General features: G+C 43.4%; 1 protein-coding gene across 2 annotated transcripts in view; it reads left to right on the forward strand.

The window, feature by feature from the left end:
- The window catches only part of XPC (XPC complex subunit, DNA damage recognition and repair factor), a 53,152-nt gene that overhangs the window by 28,334 nt on the left and 4,687 nt on the right, over positions 1 to 20,131 (forward strand). For both annotated transcript variants that reach the window (XM_059390398.1, XM_059390399.1), the window contains exons 6-11: positions 567 to 724; positions 1,221 to 1,341; positions 11,674 to 11,763; positions 12,626 to 13,495; positions 14,333 to 14,493; positions 19,996 to 20,077. In XM_059390398.1, coding sequence (XP_059246381.1) covers positions 567 to 724; positions 1,221 to 1,341; positions 11,674 to 11,763; positions 12,626 to 13,495; positions 14,333 to 14,493; positions 19,996 to 20,077 — 1,482 coding nt within the window. The remainder of the gene's footprint in view (positions 1 to 566; positions 725 to 1,220; positions 1,342 to 11,673; positions 11,764 to 12,625; positions 13,496 to 14,332; positions 14,494 to 19,995; positions 20,078 to 20,131) is intronic.

The following is a 20,131-nucleotide window of genomic DNA, read 5'->3' on the forward strand; positions in this document are numbered from 1 at the left end:
GGGAGAAGAATGGAGCTGTTGACTGAAATGGGGAGGTCAGAGGTGGGGAAGGAGGCAGACCATTCTGAAGGGAAAAGGATGTAAGATTTTGGAGGAGGCGGTGAGGAGTCACATTATCATCTCCGGAGGTTGGGGAGCAGTTGGAGCTTGGGAGCAGGGCCAGCTGGCTTTAGGGTCTGCAGCAGAAGTGGCTGGGTCCTGGCACCCAGGGAAGGGCAGAGAACCCTGTGGTGAACCCGCGCCATCCGCCAGCTTGGACAGCTACTGACACTTGCGCAGTCTCTCCCTTCTCACCCCTGTCTTTTTGGAGCAAATCCTAAACAGCAAGGCCTCTTAAAATATAGAAGTTTATATGCTGCAGTTTTGAGATTTGGTTATTTTGTCGAGGGAATAAGTATCTAGGGAGAGCACAGGGTGAAAGACAAGGTCTTGGGAAATGGCTAATGTTGGGATTTTTACTTTCTTGTGTATAGAAATAATAAATACTTCCTGCCCACAAAATATCTCTCAGTTTGGCAGCAGAAAACCCTCTAGTTCTCAGCCTACCATCTTCCCCTTTTTCCCAGGTTCACCTGCTATGCCTGCTGGCAAATGGTTTCTATCGAAGTAACATCTGCAGCCAGCCAGATCTACTTGCTATCAGCCTGTCCATCATCCCAGCTCGTTTTACCAGAGTGCCACCTCGGGATGTGGATGCCTGCTATCTGTCAAACCTGGTGAAATGGTATGCCCTCTGGCCTGTCCTGCAGAGCCCTAGAGTAGGACTTGTGTCTCTAAGAGGTGGGGGGCCGGGCAGTTGCACAGACTTCCCTGAGGGGACCCCTTATGCTGGGCCTTGAGTGCACAGCCCTGAAGATAGACACACGTCAGGCACAGTCTCTGCCCTGGAAGAGCTCCCAGCCTGGCTGAGGAGACAGATGCACCCGAGGTAATCAGGGTAGTGTGAGGAGTGCTTTAGAAGAGAGCTGCTGGGTACTTTAGGTGCATGGAGCACCTAAGCATGGTCCTTTAGATGCACCTCCCAAGGACGTGTGAAGTCTGCTGGGCTCTTGAGTGGAGCCGGGGTCAGCCACACAGACTGGGAAGATGAGAGCAGAGGCAAGCAGGACTCCCGATTCCCTCTTGAGACTCTCCCGTCTGATTTTCTTGGCTATAAGAGGATAGCGAGTGTTCCTCTTGGCCCTGACTTGTGACATGGGGAATGTCTGGTTTCTCTCCAGGTTCGTTGGTACATTTACAGTGAATGCAGACCTCTCAACCAATGAGCGAGATGATCTGCAGACAACATTGGAAAGGAGGTTTGCTATTTACTCTGCACGGGATGATGAAGAGTTGGTACATGTAAGTGATTCCTCCTGGCATGGTTTTTTGTTTTGTTTTGTTTTGAATTTCTTTTCAGTGTACCAGAATTCTTTGGTTATGCACCATACCCAGTGTTCCATGCAATACGTGCCTTCCATAATACCCACCACCACGCTCACCCAACTTCCCACGCTCGCCCCTTCAAAACCCTCAGATTGTTTTTCAGAGTCCATAGTCTCTCTCTCGTGGTTCATCTCGCCCTCCAGTTTCCCTCAACTCCTTTCTCCTCTCCATCTCAAAGATTTTATTTATTTGTTTGACAGAGAGATCACAAATAGGCAGAGCAGTAGGCAAAGAGGGTGGGAAGTGGGCTCTTTGCTGAGCAGAGAACCTGATGCAGGGCTCGATCCCAGGACCCTGAAATCATGACCTGAGCTGAAGGCAGAGGCTTAACCCAATGAGCCACCCAGGTGCCCTGGCACAGTTTTTTAGTGCTGGGAGCTAATGGCCATGGCAGTCACGTGCCAGATACCATTCCAGAGTTTTCCATGTTCTTCCTTATTCAGGCCTTGTGAAATAAAAAATACGTTTAGAAGCTCAAGGAGGCCAAAGAACTTTCTCAGGGTCATTCTTCTGGTAAGCAACTAGAGTCAGGTTTGGGACCAGTATATGGGTGGAAAGCCTGCACTCTTTCAGTTGCTTGGTGTCCTGGGATTGTAAACACTTATTTTTTGGTCAGGTGCCCTAGCCTTGTTTCCCTTAACTATTCAAAAATTATGTTCAGAAGTCCATAGGAAATGTTTTTTCAAACCTTGTCTGCTGAAATCCATCAGGAAGCATTTCCCTACCTTCCGATTTGAGAAATGATATTGGCTGGCAGTGGTGCAGTCAGGAGAGTTCTGTCTACCAAAAATAGAGATAGAAATACGGCTTTATTTCCGGAAGGTTCCTATTCATTACATACGTTTTCTGTTTGTTTACGGAAGGAGACCAGGCTTCTTGGATCTTAAAAGCCCAAACAACTGGCATCTTTACCTCTCTTCTGATTCACTTTAAAAAAGTCTAAGATGGGGCACCTGGGTGGCTCAGAGGGTTGAGCCTCTGTCTTTGGCTCAGGTCATGGTCTCAGGGTCCTGGGATCGAGCCCCGCATCGGGCTCTCTGCTCGGCGAGAAGCCTGCTTCCTTCTCCCTCTCTGCCTGCCTCTCTGCCTGCTTGTGATCGCTCTCTGTCAAATAAATAAATAAAATCTTTAAAAAAAAAAAGTCTTAAGATATCTGACATAGCCAGTGATGATGCCGTAATACCACCATCCAGGGAAAAGCATTAATATTTGAGTATCATTCTCCAAAACTCGGTTCCTGTGTGTATTTCCAAATTATTTTACCCCCTAAGAGGCTACCGTGTGCCCATTAAATAATTACTCCCCATTCTACTCCCTCCTCTCTCTCCCTCAAGCACGTGCTTTCTGTCCCTAATGGATTTATGTATTTTGGATGTTTTATGTGGAAGAAGTAAGTATCCTATGTGACCTTTTGTGTCTGGCTTCTTTCACTAAAACCTTTTCAGGGTTTATCTAAGTTGTAGCTTATGTTAGCCCTTTGTTCCTTTTCATGGGTGAATATTATTTTATTGTATGAATAGACCTATTTTGTGTATTCGTCAGTTGATGGATGTTTAGGTTGTTTTCACCTCTTGGCGGTTGTAAGGAGTACTACCATAAACGTGTATGTACTTGAGTACTTGTTTTTGATTCTTTGGGTATATACCTAGGAGTAAAGCTACTGGGTCATTTTATGTTTAACTTCTGAATAATTGTCAAACTTTTCTATGGCGGCTGCCCCATTTTACATTCCCACGAGCAACATACAAGGGTTCCAATGTCTCCAGATCTTTTCTAACACTTGTATTTTCCTTTTTTATTTTTTATTCTAGCTATCCTAATAGGTGGGAGGTGCTGGCTCATTGTGGATTGGATTTACATTTCCCTGTTGACTCATGATGTTACCATCTTCTGTGCTTGTTAGCCATTTATATATCTTCTCAAGAGAAATGCCTGTTCAAATTGAAATGCCTGTTCAAATCCTATGCCCATTTTTTGGTTGGTTTCTTCATCTTTTTGTTGTTCAGTTGTGAGGGTTCTTTCTATATTTGAGATGCTAATCCACTCTCAGATACATGCAAATATCTTCTCCTATTCTGGAGGTTGTCTTTTCCCTTTCTGGAGAAAGTCTGTTGAGCCACAAAAGTTTTAATTTTGATGAAGTCTGCTTTTTCTATTTTTTTTTTTAATTCCTTATACTTTTGGTGCCATATCTAAGAATCTAGTGTCAAATCTAATTTTACCCTTTATGTTTCCTTCTAAGAGTTTTACAGTTTCAGCTCTAACATCCATTTTGAGTCTTTCATCCATTTTGAGTTAATGTTTATATATGAGTTGAGGCTGGTGTTTGACTCCCTTGTTTTTGCATGTGAATATCCACTTGTCCCAGACCCCTTGCTTGAGGAGACTATTCTTCCAGTTATTTATTTTGTTATCTTCACTACTGGTTGAAGACAAGTGTTTCAACGGGAATTGCCTTGGTACCCATGGCCTTGGTACCCATGTCAAAAAGCAGTTGGCTGTTGGTGTCTGGCTTACTTCTGATTGCCTTAACCATCATGACTCCTTTGTCTCCTCCATTCTGACAGTTTCTGGGTCTTCCCTCATCCTTCCTGTCTTAACACTTTTCAGAGTACTGCTGAGGAATTTTGTAGAGTGTCCTTCAATTTGGGTTTCTCTGTTATTTTCTCATTCTCCCCCCAACATGGAACTCCAGAATAAATACGCAAAAATTATTATTTTTTCTGCTATGACACAGTGTCTCAAAATATGCCCTCCTCTTTCTGGCCTTCTCAGTGAGGCATTATAGTGACTCAGGAGACACTGATGTCTGCCTGGAAGTTCTTGCTCAGATGCTTTATTGCATGCCATTTTGGAGGTTCATTCTGATGAGAAGACTCCCCTCCTTAAAGGATAGCAGAATTTTTAGAACTGCAGCTTCTGGTGGAAAGACTTGTTTATGGGGAAAAATTATAAACGGAATAGGCTTTGGGGATCTGGTGATAATGATGTTTTGTACTTTTTCTTCTCAAAGTGATACTTCATTTAATTCTTTAATTTTATTTATTTTTTCTTACCATAGCATGTACCCTCTCCAATGCACATAACCCAGTCACCCCAACCCTCCCATTCCCCTTCTGTCCAGCAACTCTCAGTTTGTTTCCTGAGATTAAGAGTCTCTTATGGTTTGTCTTCCTCTCTGGTTTCATCTTGTTTCATTATTTCATCCCTTCCCCTATGATGCTCTGTCTTGTTTCTCAAATTTCTCATATCAGTGAAATCATATGATAATTATTTTTCTCTGATTGACTTATTTCGCTTAGCGTAATACTGTGTAGTTCCTTCCATGTCATTGCAAATGGCAAGATTTCTTTTTTTTTTTGGTGGCTGCGTAGTATTCCATTGTGTATATATATATATATCTCACATCTTCTTTATCCATTCATCTGTTGTTCTTTCTTTAGTTTGGCAATTGTGGACATTGCTGCTAGACATTCAGGTGCACGTTCCCCTTTGGATTACTGCCTTTGTATCTTTAGGGTAAATACCCAGTAGTGCAATTGCTGGGTCGTAGGGTAGCTCTAGTTTCAACTTTTTGAGGAACCTCCATACTGTTTTCCAGAGAGGCTGGACCAGCTTGCATTCCTACCAACAGTGTAGGAGGGTTCCCCTTTCTCTGCACCCTCGCCAACTCCTGTCATTTCCTGACTTGTTAATTTTAGCCATTCTGACTGGTGTGAGGTGGTATCTCACTGTGGTTTTGATTTGTATTTCCCTGATGCTGAGTGATGTTGAGCACTTTTTCATGTGTCTGTTGGCCATTTGGATGTTTTCTTTGCAGAAATGTCTATTCGTGTTTTCTGCCCATTTCTTGACTGGATTATTTGTTCTTTGGGTGTTGAGTTTGATAAGTTCTTTTAGATTTTTGGGTGCTAGCCCTTTATCTGATACATCATTTGCAAATATCTTCTCCCATTCTGTCAGTTGTCTTTTGGTTTTTTTGACTTTCCTTTGCTCTGCAAAAGCTTTTGATCTTGATGAAGTCCCAATAGTTCGTTTTTGCTTTTGCCTTTGAAGATGTGTCTAGGAAGAAGTTGCTGTGGCTGAGGTTGAAGAGTTTGCTGCCTGAGTTCTCCTTAAGGATTTTAATGGATTCCTGTCTTACATTGAGGTCTTTCATTCATTTTGAGTCTATTTGTATGTGTGGTGTAAGGAATTGGTTCAGTTTCATTCTTCTGCATGTGGCTGTCCAATTTTCCCAACACCTTTGTTAAAGAGACTGTATTTTTTCCATGGACATTCTTTCTTGCCTTGTTGAAGATTAGTTGACCATAGAGTTGAGAGTCTATTTTTGGGCTCTCTGTTCTGTTCAGTTGATGTATATGTTTCTTTTTGTGCCAGTGCCATATTGTCTTGATGATTACAGCTTTGTAATAGACCTTGAAGCCTAGAATTGTGATGCTACCAACTTTGGTTTTCTTTTTCAATATTCCTATGATTATTTGTTTTTTTTTCTGGTTCCATTTAAATTTTAGGATTATTTATTCCATTTCTTTGAAAAAAAATTGATGGTATTTTAATAAGGATTGCATTAGATGTGTAGATTGCTCTAGGTAGCATAGACATTTTCACAGTGCTCTTCCATGAGCATGGAACGTTTTTCCATTTCTTTGTGTCTTCCTTAATTTCTTTCGTGAGTACTCTATAGTTTTCTGAGATGCTTTGACTCTTTGGTTAGATTTATTCCTAGGTATCTTATGATTTTGGGTCCAAAAAATGGGATCAACTCCTTAATTTCTCCTGTCTTGTTGTTGGTGTATGGAAATGCAACTGAAGGGGCACCTGGGTGGCTCAGTGGGATAAAGCCTCTGCCTTCGGCTCAGGTCATGATCCCAGGGTCCTGGGATCGAATGCCACATCGGGCTTTCTGCTCAGCAGAGAGCCTGCTTCCCTTTCTCTCTCTCTCTCTCTCTCTCTCTCTGCATACTTGTGATCTCTCTCTCTCTGTGTCAAATAAATAAATAAAATCTTAAAAAAAAAAAAAAGAAATGCAGCTGAATTCTGTGCATTGATATTATGTCTTGCCACTTTATTGAATTCCTGTATGAGTTCTAGTAGTTTTGGAGTAGAGTCTTTTGGGTTTTCCACATAAAGTATCATATCATCAGCAAAGAGTGAGAGTTTGACTTCTTTGCTGATTAGGATGCATTTTATTTCTTTTTGTTGTCTGATTGCCGTTTGTTGTCTGTTGTCTGATTACTAGGACTTCTAGTACTATTTGAATAGCAGTAGTGATAGTGGACAGCCCTAAGGTCGTGTTCCCGACCTTAGGGGAAAAGCTCTCAAGTTTTTTCCCCATTAAGGATGATATTCAGTGTGGGTTTTTCATAAATGGCTCTGATGATATCGAGGTATGTACCCTCTGTCTGTACACTTTGAAGAGTTTTGATGAAGAGAGGATGCTGTACTTTGTCAGATGCTTTTTCAACATCTATTGAGAGTATCATATGGTTCTTGTTCTTTCTTTTATTAATGCATTGTATCGTACTGATTGATTCGTGGGTGTTGACCCACCCTTGCAGCCCGGGAATAAATCCCACTCTTCGTGGTGAATAATCCTTTGAATGTACTGTTGGATCCTATTGGCTAGTATTTTGGTGAGAATTTTTGCATCTGTGTTCATCAAGGATATTGGTCTGTGATTCTCCTTTTTGATGGGGTCTTTGTCTGGTTTTGGGATCAAGGTAATGCTGGCCTCATAAAATGAGTTTGGAAGTTTTCCTTCTGTTTCTGATTTTTGGAACAGTTTCAGGAGAATAGATGTTAATTCTTCTTTAAATGTTTGGTGGAATTCCCCTGGGAAGTCGTCTGGCCCTGGGCTCTTGATTGTTGGGAGATAATTAATGACTGCTTCAATCTCCTTACTGGTTATGGGTCTGTTCAGGTTTTCAACTTCTTCCTGGTTCAGTTGTGGTAGTTTATATGTCTCTAGGAATGCATCCATTTCTTCCAGGTTGTCAAATTTGCTGGTGTGTAGTTGCTCATAATATGTTCCTGTAATTGTTTTTATTTCTTTGGTGTTGGTTGTGATCTCTCCTCTTTCATTCATGATTTTATTAATTTGGGTCCCTTCTCTTTTCTTTTTGGTAAGTCTGGCCAGGGGTTTATCAGTCTTACTAATTCTTTCAAAGAACCAGCTCCTAGTTTGTTTGATTTGTTTTAGTATTCTTTTGGTTTCTAGTTCATTGATTTCTGCTCTGATTATTATTTCTCTTCTCCCGCTGGGTTTAGGCTTTCTTTGCTGTTCTTTCTCCAGCTCCTTTAGGTGTAGGGTTGGGTTGTGTACTTGAGATTTTCTTGTTTCTTGAGAAAGGCTTATATTGCTATATACTTTCAGGACCGCCTTTGCTGTGTCTCAAAGATTTTGAACAGTTGTGTTTTCATTTTCATTTGTTTCCATGAATTTTTAAAATTCTTCTTTAATTTCCTGGTTGACTCACTCATCGGGAGTAGTAGTAGGATGCTCTTTAGCCTCCATGTAGTTGAGCTCTTTCCAACTTTCCTCTTGTGGTTGAGTTCTAGTTTCAGAGCATTGTGGTCTGAAAATATGCAGGGAGTGATCCCTGTCTTTTGGTACCGGGTGAGACCTGATTTGTGACCCAGGATGTGATCTCTCCTGGAGAATGTTCCATGTGCACTAGAGAAGACTGTGTATTCTGTTGCTTTGGGATGGAATGTTCTGAATATATCTGTGTGGTCCATCGGGTCCAGTGTGTCACTTAAAGGCTTTATTTCCTTGTTCATCTTTTGCTTAGATGATCTGTCCATTTCAGTGAGGGGGGTGTTAAAGTCCCCTACTATTATTGTATTGTTGTCAATGTGTTTTTTTTGGTTTTGTTTTTAATTGGTTTATATAGTTGGCTGCTCCCATGTTAGGGGCATAGATATTTGAAATTGCTAGATCTTCTTGTTGGACAGACCGTTTGCGTATGATACAGTGTCCTTTCTCAGCTCTTATCATAGTCTTTGGCTTAAAATCTAATTTATCTGATATAAGGATTGCCACCTCAGCTTTCTTTTGATGCCCATTAGCATGGTAAATTGTTTTCCATCCCCTCGCTTTAAATCTAGAGGTGTCTTTGGGTCTGAAATGAGTTTCTTACAGATAGCATCTCAATGGGTCTTTGTTTTGTTTGTTGTATCCATTCTGATACCGTGTGTCTTTGATTGGGGCATTTAGCTCATTTACATTCAGGGTAACTACTGAAAGATACGAATTTAGTGCCACTGTATGGCCTGTAAGGTGACTGTTACTGTATGTTGTCTCTGTTCCTTTCTGGTCTGTTATTTTAGCCTTTCTCTTTGCTTAGAGGACCCCTCAATATTTCCTTTAGGGCTAGTTTGGTGTTTGCAAATTCTTTTAATTTTTGTTTGAACCTTTTATCTCTCCTTCTATTTTCAGTCACAGCCTACCTGGATATAGTGTTCCTGGCTACATGTTTTTCTCATTTATTGCCCCGAATATATAGCCCTTTTTGGCCTGCCAGGTCTCTGTGGACGAGTCTGCTGCCAATGTAATATTTCTACCATTGTAGGTTACAGATCTTTTGTCCAGAGCTACTTTCAGGATTATCTCTTTGCCACGGAGACTTGTAAATTTTACTCTTAGATGACAGTGTTGACCTATTTTTATTGATTTTGAGGGGGGTTCTTTATGTCTCCTGGATTTTGATGCTTGTTCCCTTTGCCATATTAGGGAAGTTCTCTTCTGTAATTTGTTTCAATATACCTTCTGCTCACCCCTCTTCTTCTGGGAATCCAATTCTTCTAATACTGTTTTGTCTTATGTTTTCGCTTATCTCTGAAATTCTCTCCTCATGGTCCAGTAGTTGTTTCTCTGTCTTTTTCTCAGCTTCTTTATTCTCCATCATTTGGTCTTATATATCACTAATTCTCTCTTCTGTCTTATTATCCTAGCAGTAAGAGCCTCCATTTTTTATTGCACCTCATTAATAGGTTTTTTGATTTCAACTTGGTTAGATTTTTGTTATTTTATTTTTCCAGATAGGGATTTTTTAGTATCTTGTGTGCTTTTTTTCAAGCCAGCTAGCATCTAGATAATTGTCATTCTGAACTCTGAACTCTGGTTCTGACGTCTTACTAATGTCCGTATTCATTAGGTCCCTAGCCATCAGTACTGCCTTTTGTTCTTTTTTTTTTTTTTTTGAGGTTAGTTTTTCCCGCCTTGACATTTTATCTAGGTAAGAATAGATGAATGAGAGAGCACAATACTAAAAGGGCAGTAGCAACGACCCCAGAAATATGTACACTAACCATATCAGAAGAGACCTGAAGCCAGGGGGAGAAGAGGGGAGAAGAAAATATATATGTATTTATACACACACACAAACACACACAAGATTACACTGGTGAATAGAATAAAGTCACACACTTGATTTTTGGTATATTTTGGTCTGTTAAAAGAAACTGCCAAAATTTTAGAGAAAAGAATATATATATAAAATTATAAGGGTAAACACAATGAAGGGATGGATTCTAATTGTAAAGATGAAAATTAAAAATGATTTTAAAAAAGGAATTGATGAGAAGTCACTTAAAAAAAAAAGAAAAACAAAAAAATGTTATCAGGCTAGAGAGTAGAAGAAAGCCATATGCTAGATTTAAGGTATATTTCGATCTGTTAGAAGAAACTGTATACTAGAATTTTAAAGAAAGGAAAACTTACATGTATCCAAAAAATAAGGTTAAATACAGTGAAGAGATAGAATATGAATAAAACAATGACAATTAAAAAAGGTTTTAAAAAGGTATTGATAAGATAGAGTAGTTAAAATAGTAAAGAAAAAATTAAAAAACAATAGAGTTAGAGAAAAATAAAATTTAGAACATTTAACTTGGAGAGACTAAAGAGTCCTGGTTTAAAAAAAAGCCAGGAGTTGTATGTGCTGTATTCCCCTTACTCTGGAGTTCAACAGTTGTCATTGATGGCTGAACTTGGTTTTGGCTAGGTGTTGTTAGTGATCTTCTGGAGGAGGGGCCTGTTGCAGTGACTCTCCAAAATGTCTTTGTACCACCCTTGCCAGGGGCCAGGCTCTGAGAGCTTGGGGCCCCACTCCTCAGTGCGCCCTCAGAGAAAAGCAGTCAGTCCCTCCTGTTTCCCTGATCTCCAGCTGCACTCCAGGCTCACCCATCCTGTGGCTGACCGTTTTCCAGCTCTGGTGCATGGCCCTGCTTAGAGTCTCCAAACACAGCAGATTCCTGCAGCGTGCTCCCGTGTCTCTCCTCCTGGTGGAGGAAGGATGGGTTGTTCCCCGGATCTGCCACTTGTGGGGTTCCTGCATGAAGAGCAGTTGCCCGACTGTGCCCAAGATTACGGTTTATGGCAACCCTGAGTTGAGCACCCACTCCTCGGCTCTGTCTCTGTAGCCTACTTTCCTACTCTGATACTTGGGGGCTGTGCCACACTCAGGCACCCTGGGTTGTTCTGTGGCCCCACAGGACCTGAGACCACACTGTCCCCGCGAGGGCTACAACCCCCACACTTAGCCTCTGGAGCATCGTCCCTCAGTGGAGCAAACTTATAAAAGTTCCGACTGTGTGCATTGGTGCTCTGTGGCTTGCCGAGAGCCGGCCCCTCCCGCCGCGACCTATCTTCCCTTCTGTCACCTCATATTCATTTTTCCATTTTTCTGCACTTCCTGCCTTCCAGAATGTGGTCGCTTTTTTGTTCCAAGAGTTATTCTTTTGTCAGTTTTTTTTTTTTAAGCAATTACATTTTTTTAAAGATTTTATTTATTTATTTAGCAGATAGAGATCACAAGTAGGCAGAGAAGCAGGCATAGAGAGAGAGGGGGAAGCAGGCTCCCTGCCGAGCAGAGAGCCTGATGTGGGACTCGATTCCAGGACCCTGGGATCACGACCTGAGCCAAAGGCAGAGGCTTTAACCCACTGAGCCACCCAGGTGCCCCAGTTTGTTTTTGTTTTTGTTTTTGTTTTTTTTTAATGAAATTTAACATAACACATTAAAAACCAAGCTTCTCTGAGATGTAGTGAACATCTTTCCATTTTTCTATAAAAAGATACCTGTTTGGCATCATTTTTAGTAGTGTTCAGGGTTTTAGGCACCTATTTGGTGGTTTCTAACTTTTCCGTATTCTAAAAAAAAGAACTACCACAACAAATACCATGAATTTTGTTAAAACCTCCATTCTTTTCTTAGGATAAATGCATCATTCTTTTTCCCCACAGATATTTTTACTGATCCTCCGGGCCCTACAGCTCTCGACCCGACTGGTTCTGTCTCTGCAGCCGATTCCTCTGAAGTTACCCCCAGCAAAGGTGGGGTTCTCCCAAAGGGCAGTTGGCTCAGCAGGGAGGGAGAAATTATCATATAACAAAATAATTGGTCATTGGACTACTTTTATGGGTTGGCCTTTATGGAGTGTGGGCCCCTTGGAGCCTACCTTGCTCACCCCCATGTTTGGAAGACTGGTCACCAGTGGCACAGAGGGCACAGAGGGGCCCAAGAGAGGTCCTGGCTGCCTGGTGGCTTAGTTTCTGCCTTGTGACACAGCAGAATGGCCCTATCCTCCTCCTTGGCTGTGCTGAACAGTTAGGGATGAAAGACTCTGCCTTCTGCTGTCATCTGAGGAGGAGGGTTGGCACTAGACGAGCTGCACTGTTGGTATTGTCGAGACTTAGTGGTCCAGAGGTGGATTTAATTCCATCATCTTAATGCAGCAAGTTTTTTAAGTCCATCAGTATTTATTTGGAAGGCATGTTATGTGCAAGGTGGGTACTATTACCGAGGAAACTGATGCAGAGTTTTACCCATATGTAATAAATAAATATTTGAGAAAATGTAAATAAATGTATATATAGTTGACTGGAACACATAATGGATGAGAAGCAGCACTGGAGTTGGAAACCAGGTTCCTGTGTTTCCTGTGTTCACACCCCTGCCCCTCCCACCAGGTTCTAGAGTGCAAAGAGTTTACTTTGTGGCTTAGCTAAGATACCACAGATTTTAGTGAATACATTCTTACATTCCTAAAGGATTGTTGGCCCTGCCCTACCCTGTCTGAGCTGGGGACATCCTGTGTGTGCTGGTTCTGTAGCCAGTGATTTAGCCCTGGCAGAGTATAGGATCTCTATCATATGAGCACAGAAAGGAAAAACATAGTTTCCTCTTCTGTTTAAGGGAAAGAAAGCTCCAAAGGTGACATCTGTGGAAGGTGCTGGAGGCTCCTTGGAAACTTGCAGCCCAGTTCTAGAAAGCCAAACCAAACCCAAGACCAGCCAAGGAACCAGACAAGAAGTCACATCATCTAAGGGCCCTGGCCGTCCAAGTGCCAAAGGGAAGAGGAGCAAAGCAGCTACAGTCAGGAAGAAACAGAGAGAGCCCTCCAGTGGGGAAGAAGAGCACAAGGCAGGAGGGCAGCAGGAGGATACCCAGAGACGTCGGCATGGCCGAGAGCGGCAGGTGGCCTCCAGGGTGTCTTATAAAGAAGAGAGTGGGAGTGACAAGGGTAGTAGCAGTTCTGAGTTCGAGCTCTCCAGCGGGGAAGCCCATCACTCATCTGATGAGGATTCTGAACCTGGCCTTCCCAGGCAGAGATCAAAGGCAGGGTCCAGGAGTGACTCCAGGACCCAACGTGGAAGGCACCCTAAGCACCCTGGCTTCCTAGCAGCAACCACAAGCTCTTCAAGCAGTAAGAGTAAACGAGGCAAGAAAATCTTCAGTGATGGTGAGGGGGCAGAAAGAGGGAAAGCAGCTGGTGTAGACCAGTGGCTAGAGGTGTTCTGTGAGCAAGAGGAAAAGTGGGTGTGTGTGGACTGTGTGCATGGTGTGGTGGGCCAGGCTCTGTCCTGTTACAAGTATGCCACCAAGCCCATGACCTATGTGGTGGGCATCGACGGTGATGGCTGGGTCCGGGATGTTACCCAGAGGTACGATCCAGACTGGATGACTGCGACCCGCAAGTGCCGGGTCGATGCCAAGTGGTGGGCTGAAACCTTGAGACCATACCAGAGCCCGTTGGTGGAGAGGGAGAAGAAAGAAGACTCAGAGGTAAGGCCTTGGCTGCTGTGGACTTGAAGGCCCATCTTGGTGCCCCTTATATATGCCCAGTCCCATGTGGTGGGGGTATCTTTGTGTGTGATCTGGAATTTTCACAATACTATAGACCTGGGATGGCTTTTGCCTTGATTTTACCAGTTAAAAATGGAGGCTCTGAGAGATTAACTGCTTTGGTATTTGAGCCCACATCTATCTGGCCGTTATGCAGCACACTTTTAGTTACCTTCTATTTGTAAATTTGGAGCTTTAAAACAATTTACACAGCCATATAAATTGCTCTGAGTGAAAGAAGACAAAACTCATGAGTGTGGTGGCCGTGTGTCTCCCTGCCCTATTTGAGCCCCATGTGGAATTGTCCACTGAGAAATCAGAATCCTGAAAGAACTACTAAAAGAATGAGTGTTTGTCACAGGGAGCACAAGGGCAAGGAGAGACATGGTGCCAATGGCCCATTGGAGTTTCCTGGGAGAGTAGGGTCAAGTAGACCCAAGTAGACCCCCATCACAGAGCAGGTAAGGCCTTCCTGAAGAAAACCTTGTGTTTTCCCTGAGGACAAGAGCAGGCACTAACCTGCTTGTGTTGGCCAGGGTGTCCAAGCACTGAGAATGAATAGGTTAGATGACTTTTCACAGTTGCCACAAGCCCCGGGATTCCATGCTTTATCTGAAACCTGCCTAGAACCAGACTGCAGGCGCAATGTTATGGTTATTGGTGCTCACGAAACCTCTGCTTCACTGTTTTGCTGAACAAGGTGGTCTAGGGCTCGCCTGCCTCAGACCTCCCCTCCTCTTCCAGACATGTTCAGCATTATCTCTCTGGCCTTTGCAGTTCCAGGCAAAGCACCTGGGCCAGCCTTTGCCTACTGTCATTGGCACATACAAGAACCACCCTCTGTATGCGCTGAAGAGGCATCTGTTGAAATACGAGGCCATCTACCCTGAGACAGCTGCGATTCTTGGCTATTGTCGTGGAGAAGCTGTCTACTCCAGGTGCGTGAGGCAGCTTGGTGGCCCTGTGGGCTTCCCGATGGCCTGGGACTATTAGGCTCCTGGATGGGGGCGGGGAGTGCTGCTTATGTCAGCCCTTATGTCAAACGGGATGAGCTTTATGGTGTGTGTATGTGCGTGCTGTTTCATGGGGGCACATGTAGAAGGGATTCAGGCTTGAAGATGAAAACAAGGGTTAAAAGACCAGCAGGTGCAAAAGAGTTATGGGGGAAAAATTGAAAAGTATGACAAGGCTTATATGGGACAATAGGAAATACATCCCTAAAATGTAAGTTACAAACATACAAAAGAAGAAAATAAAAGATTTGATCATGAAAATTAAAGGGAGTGGATATTTTAATGGGGATGGAGCTTCTGTTTGGGAAGATGGAAAAGTTCTGGAGATGTGTGGTGGGGACAGTTACTCAACAGCATAAATGTACTTAACACCATGGAACTGCACACTTAGAAATGGTTAAAATGGTATATTTTGTATATATTTTGTTCACACTAAAAAAAATGGCAGAAGAGGGGAAGGGAATAAGAGAAGAACGTAAAGTACATACAAAATTAAAACAAAAGATACTTTTTTAAGATTATTTATTTATTGAGAGAGAGCATGCACGCAGGGTAGGGGCAGAGGGAAAGAGTTTGAAGCAGACTCCTTGCTGAGCACAGAGCCCAAAGCAGGGCTCCATTGCACAGCCCTGAGATCATGGCCTAAGCCGAAATCAAGAGTCGGACGCTTAACCAATGGCATCACCCAGGTGCCCCTAAAACAAAAACTTTTAATGTCAATTTAAGGTGAGAAAGAAAGAAAAGTAGAAGCAGACCTTTTAAGAAAATAGCAATAGAAAGAAATTACAATGGAATACTACTCAACCATCAAAAAATGAAATCTTTCCATTTGCAATGACATGGCTAGAGCTAGAAGAATACAGTAAGCGAGACAAGTCAATCAGAGAAGGTTATCATGTGATCTCACTGATATGCGGAATTTAAGAAGCAGAACAGGATCATAGGAGAAAGGAAAAAAATAAAAGAAGACAAAATCAGGGAACAGATCATAAGAGACTTAATCATAGGCAACAAACTGAGGGTTGCTGGAGGGGTGGGGAGTGGGGTAACTGGGTGATGGACATTGAGGAGGGCATGTGATGTTACACTTGATCTTAGCCAAAAGGCTGAGAAATGATAGAGTAGTGCACGTGATGTAATGATTACTGGGTATTATGTAAGGTTGATGAATCACTGACCGCCACCTCTGAAACCAGTAATACCTTATGTGTTAATTAATTGAATTTAAATTTAAATTGAATTTAAATAAAAAACAGATAACAGTTTTGTTATCTAAAAAAACAAAAATGATAACTAAAATGTGGCTTTTTATTTTTTATTTTTATTTTTTTTTAAGGATTTTATGTATTTATTTGTCAGACAGACTATGTACAAGTAGGGGGAGCGGCAGGGAGAGGGAGAAGCGGGCTCCCCGCTGAGCAAGGAGCCCCCTGGGGGACTCGATCCAAAGACCCTGGGATCATGACCTGAGCTGAAGGCAGACGCCTAATCAACTGAGCCACCCAAGTGTCCCAAGAAGTGGCTTTTTAAAACTGGAATAAAAGACAAAAAAAATAGAGTAGAGGATTTTTAAAAAAAATTAACATATAATGTATTATTTGCTTCAGGAGTACAGGTCTGTGAATCATCAGTCTTACACAATTCACAGCACTCACTGTAGCACATACCCTTCCCAATGTCCATCATCCAGCCACCCTATCCCTAACCCCAACCCCCGAGCAACCCTCAGTTCGTTTCCTGAGATTGAGTCTCTCATGGTTTGTCTCCCTCATGATCCCATCTTGTTTCATTTTTTCCCCTCCCTGCCCCCCCACAACTCCCCACCCTGCCTCCCAAATTCCTCATATCAGGGAGATCATATGATAATTGTCTTTCTCTGATTGACTTATTTCATATGGCAAGATTTCATTTCCTTTGATGGCTGCATAGTATTCCATTGTGTATATATATATGTATATATATATATACATATATATACATACATATACCACACCTTCTTTATCCATTCATCTGTTGATGGACATCTAGGCTCTTTCCATAGTTTGTCTATTGTGGACATTGCTGCTATAAACATTGGGGTGCACGTGTGCCTTCAGATCACTACATTTGTATCTTTAGGGTAAATACCTAGTAGTGCAATTGCTTGGTCATAGGGTGGCTCTGTTTTCAACTTTTTGAGGAACCTCCATGCTGTTTTCCAGAGTGGCTGTACCAGCTTGCATTCCCACCAACGGTGTAGGAAGGTTCCTCTTTTTCTGCTTCCTCACCAACACCTGTCATTTCCTCACTGGTTAATTTTAGCCATTCTGACTGGTGTGAGGTGGTATCTCATTGTGGTTTTGATTTGTATTTCCCTGATGCTGAGTGATGTTGAGGACTTTTTCATATGTCTATTGTCCATTTGGATGTTTTCTTTGCAGAAATGTCTGTTCGTGTCCTCTGCCCCTTTCTTGACTGGATTATTTGTTCTTTGGGTTTTGAGTTTGATAAGTTCTTTGTAGATTTTGATACTAGCCCTTTATCTGATCTGTCATTTATGAGTATCTTCTCCCATTTTGTTAGTTGTCTTTTGGTTTTGTTGACTGTTTCCTTTGCTGTGCAAAAGCTTTTGATCTTGATGAAGTCCCAATAGTTCATTTTTTGTCCTTGCTTCCCTTCCCTTTGGTGATGTTTCTAGGAAGAAGTTGCTGCGGCTGAAGTCAAAGAGTTTGTTGCGTGTGTTCTCAAGGGTTTTGGATTCTTGTCTCACATTGAGGCTCTTCATCCATTTCGAGTCTATTTTTGTGTGTGGTACAAAGAAATGATCTGGTTTCATTTTTCTGTATGTGGCTGTCCAGCTTGAAGTCTGGAATTGTGATCCCGCCAACTTTGGTTTTCTTTTTCAACATTCCTCCAGCTATTTGGGGTCTTTTCTGGTTCCATATAAATTTTAGGATTATTTGTTCGATTTCTTTGAAGAAAATGGATGGTACTTTGATAGGAAATGCATTAAATGTGTAGACTGCTTTAGGTAGCATAGACATTTTCATAATATTTATTCTTCCAGTCCAGGAGCATGGAACATTTTTCCATTTTTTTGTGTCTTCCTCAGTTTCCTTCATGAGTACTTTATAGTTTTCTGAGTATAGATCTTAGCCTCTTTGGTTAGGTTTATTCCTAGGTATCTTAGAGTTTTGGGTGCAATTGTAAATGGGATTGACTCCTTGATTTCTCTTTCTTCTGTCTTGTTGTTGGTGTAGAGAAATGCAACTGATTTCTGTGCATTGATTTTATATCCTGACACTTTACTGAATTCCTATATAAGTTCTAGCAGTTTTGGAGTGGCGTCTTTTGGGTTTTCCACATAAAGTATCATATTATCTGCAAAGAGTGTCCTACCTGGTTGGGGCCTCAGCCCCTGGCAGTCAGAGCTTGGAAGGCATAGGCTTCCTCAGGTGGTGGGAGGAAAGCAGGTCCAGTGAGAAGGAAGCAGACCTGGTCCCCAGGAACCAACCATGTCAGTCATCAGAAAGAGCATTAGAGGCGGACGTGTTTTTTTGGATAGTAGAATAGACAAAACCAAGTTTACCATGTAACCATTTGTAAATGTATGGTTTGGTAGTGTTAAGAACATTGGCTCATACGCCCATCCCCACCATCTGACCATCTGTCTCCAGGATTTTTTTTTTTTTGGTTTAAAGATTTTTTATTTATTTAACAGACAGATCACAAGTAGGCAGAGAGGCAGGCAGAGAGAAAGAGGAAGCGGGCTTCCCGCCGAGCAGAGAGCCTGATGTGGGGCTCCATCCCAGAAGCCTGGGATCATGACCTGAGCCGAAGGCAGAGGCTTGAACTCACTGAGCCACTCAGGCACCCCTCCAGGACTTTATCTCCAGAACTGAAACTCCATCCCCATGAAACACTCACTTTAACCCCTGTCCCCCCACCTCTGGCAGCCACCGCGTTGGTTTTTACTGGACTCTTGTGGGGACCTTACGTAAATATGACCATGCAGTATTTGTCCTTTTGTGACTGGCCTCTAGGGACGGACGCTTGCATTGCTTCCCCTTTTGGCTGTTGTGAATAGTGCTTCTGTGAACATGGGTATACAGATAATCTCTTTGAGCTTCTGCTTACATTTCTTTTGGGTACACGCCCAGAAGTAGAATTGCTGGATCATATGGTAATTTTATGTTTAACTTTTGAAGAACTAGGCTCCTGCTTTCCACAATGGCTGCATGGTTTTATAGCCCTACCAGCAACACCCAAGGATGCCAGTTATCCCACAGCCTCGCCAACACTTTTTGAGTTTTTTGATAACAGCCATTCTGAGGGTGTAAAGTGGTTAGAAGTTGAGATTTAGCCTGACAGGGGTCTGTCCACTTCCCCACCGTGCTCGTTGGAATGTTCTGACAGTGTCCAGCCTCTCCCCAGCCCCCATGTGAAGATCATGACTGTGACATAATGGCTTCTTGGGGCGATCAGAGCTGTGTAGCCTGCCAAGGGGTGGGGGGAAGTGCAAGTGGAGGTCTCAGCCCCAATCGGGATGCTCTAGCACCGGGAAAGCGTCTGGTCCTCCCTCAGCCTGTCAGAGCAGAGAGGACAGAGCTCATATCATGACAGATAGAGGATGCCCCCAAGGCTCCAGAAGGGACAGTGGCTCATGCAGGGTCTCCCTGGTAGGCTGTGGCACAGAGGAGGCAGGAGCAGAGGGTCTGGTTTCTGCACTGGAAGGGAACTTCATGCCCTCACTCTGCGGAGCCCACTCTCTGGCCAGAGGTCAGGGCTGCTGACTGAGGAGGAGAGGAGCATGTCCTGTCACAGAAAGCTCAGCAAGGAAGGCAGTTGGAACTCTTGGTGGGGTAGCCTTGCAAGGCTGGGCACCTGCCAGGGTAACCCAGTGCTTACCCTGGAAGGAGAGTGAAGCCAGAGGCGTGCTCTGCAGTCACTGGCTGCCAGGAATTAAGACTGTCCATGTGCGTGAGTCGTCATTCCGTGCAAACTCCCTAGCTCGCAGTTCTGGTGTGGTCTTTTTGGGGGTTCCCTGCCCCTTCTCTGGACACTCGGTCCTTCCCCCATCTCTGTGTTTAGTAGCAGACTGGGCCTTGGGCAGCCAAGTGCTGGCACGGTGGTGTGGAGGGTACCAGTACTGCTTTGCCTCCCACTGAGGGAGGAGTGGGGGAGTCCTGGCTTGTAGTTCAAGACAGACAAGACAACTCTGTTTAGGTCAGATTTGTAAACGGACACATTTTTGAGAAGATAGGAAGTCCAGATTAGCTGTTTGTATAACCCAGGTCTCCTGGTTCCCCCAGGAGCCCAGCCTGAGGAGAGAATGGAGGCCTGAGCCCTTCCTTCTGGGGAGCCTTGTGAGGCAGGCATCTGTGCGGCGAGTGCTCCAATCTGGGTATGGACTCAGTTTGTCCTGTCTCCCTCTGTTGGCTCCCTCAGGGATTGCGTGCATACCCTGCACTCCCGGGACACGTGGCTGAAACAGGCCAGAGTGGTGAGGCTGGGAGAAGTGCCCTACAAGGTAACCATAGGGGCGGGGGGGGGGGGGGGGGGGGGGGGGGGGGGGGGGGGGGGG

Source organism: Mustela nigripes, chromosome 2 (assembly GCF_022355385.1).
Source record: "Mustela nigripes isolate SB6536 chromosome 2, MUSNIG.SB6536, whole genome shotgun sequence".
Lineage (NCBI taxonomy): Eukaryota > Metazoa > Chordata > Mammalia > Carnivora > Mustelidae > Mustela > Mustela nigripes.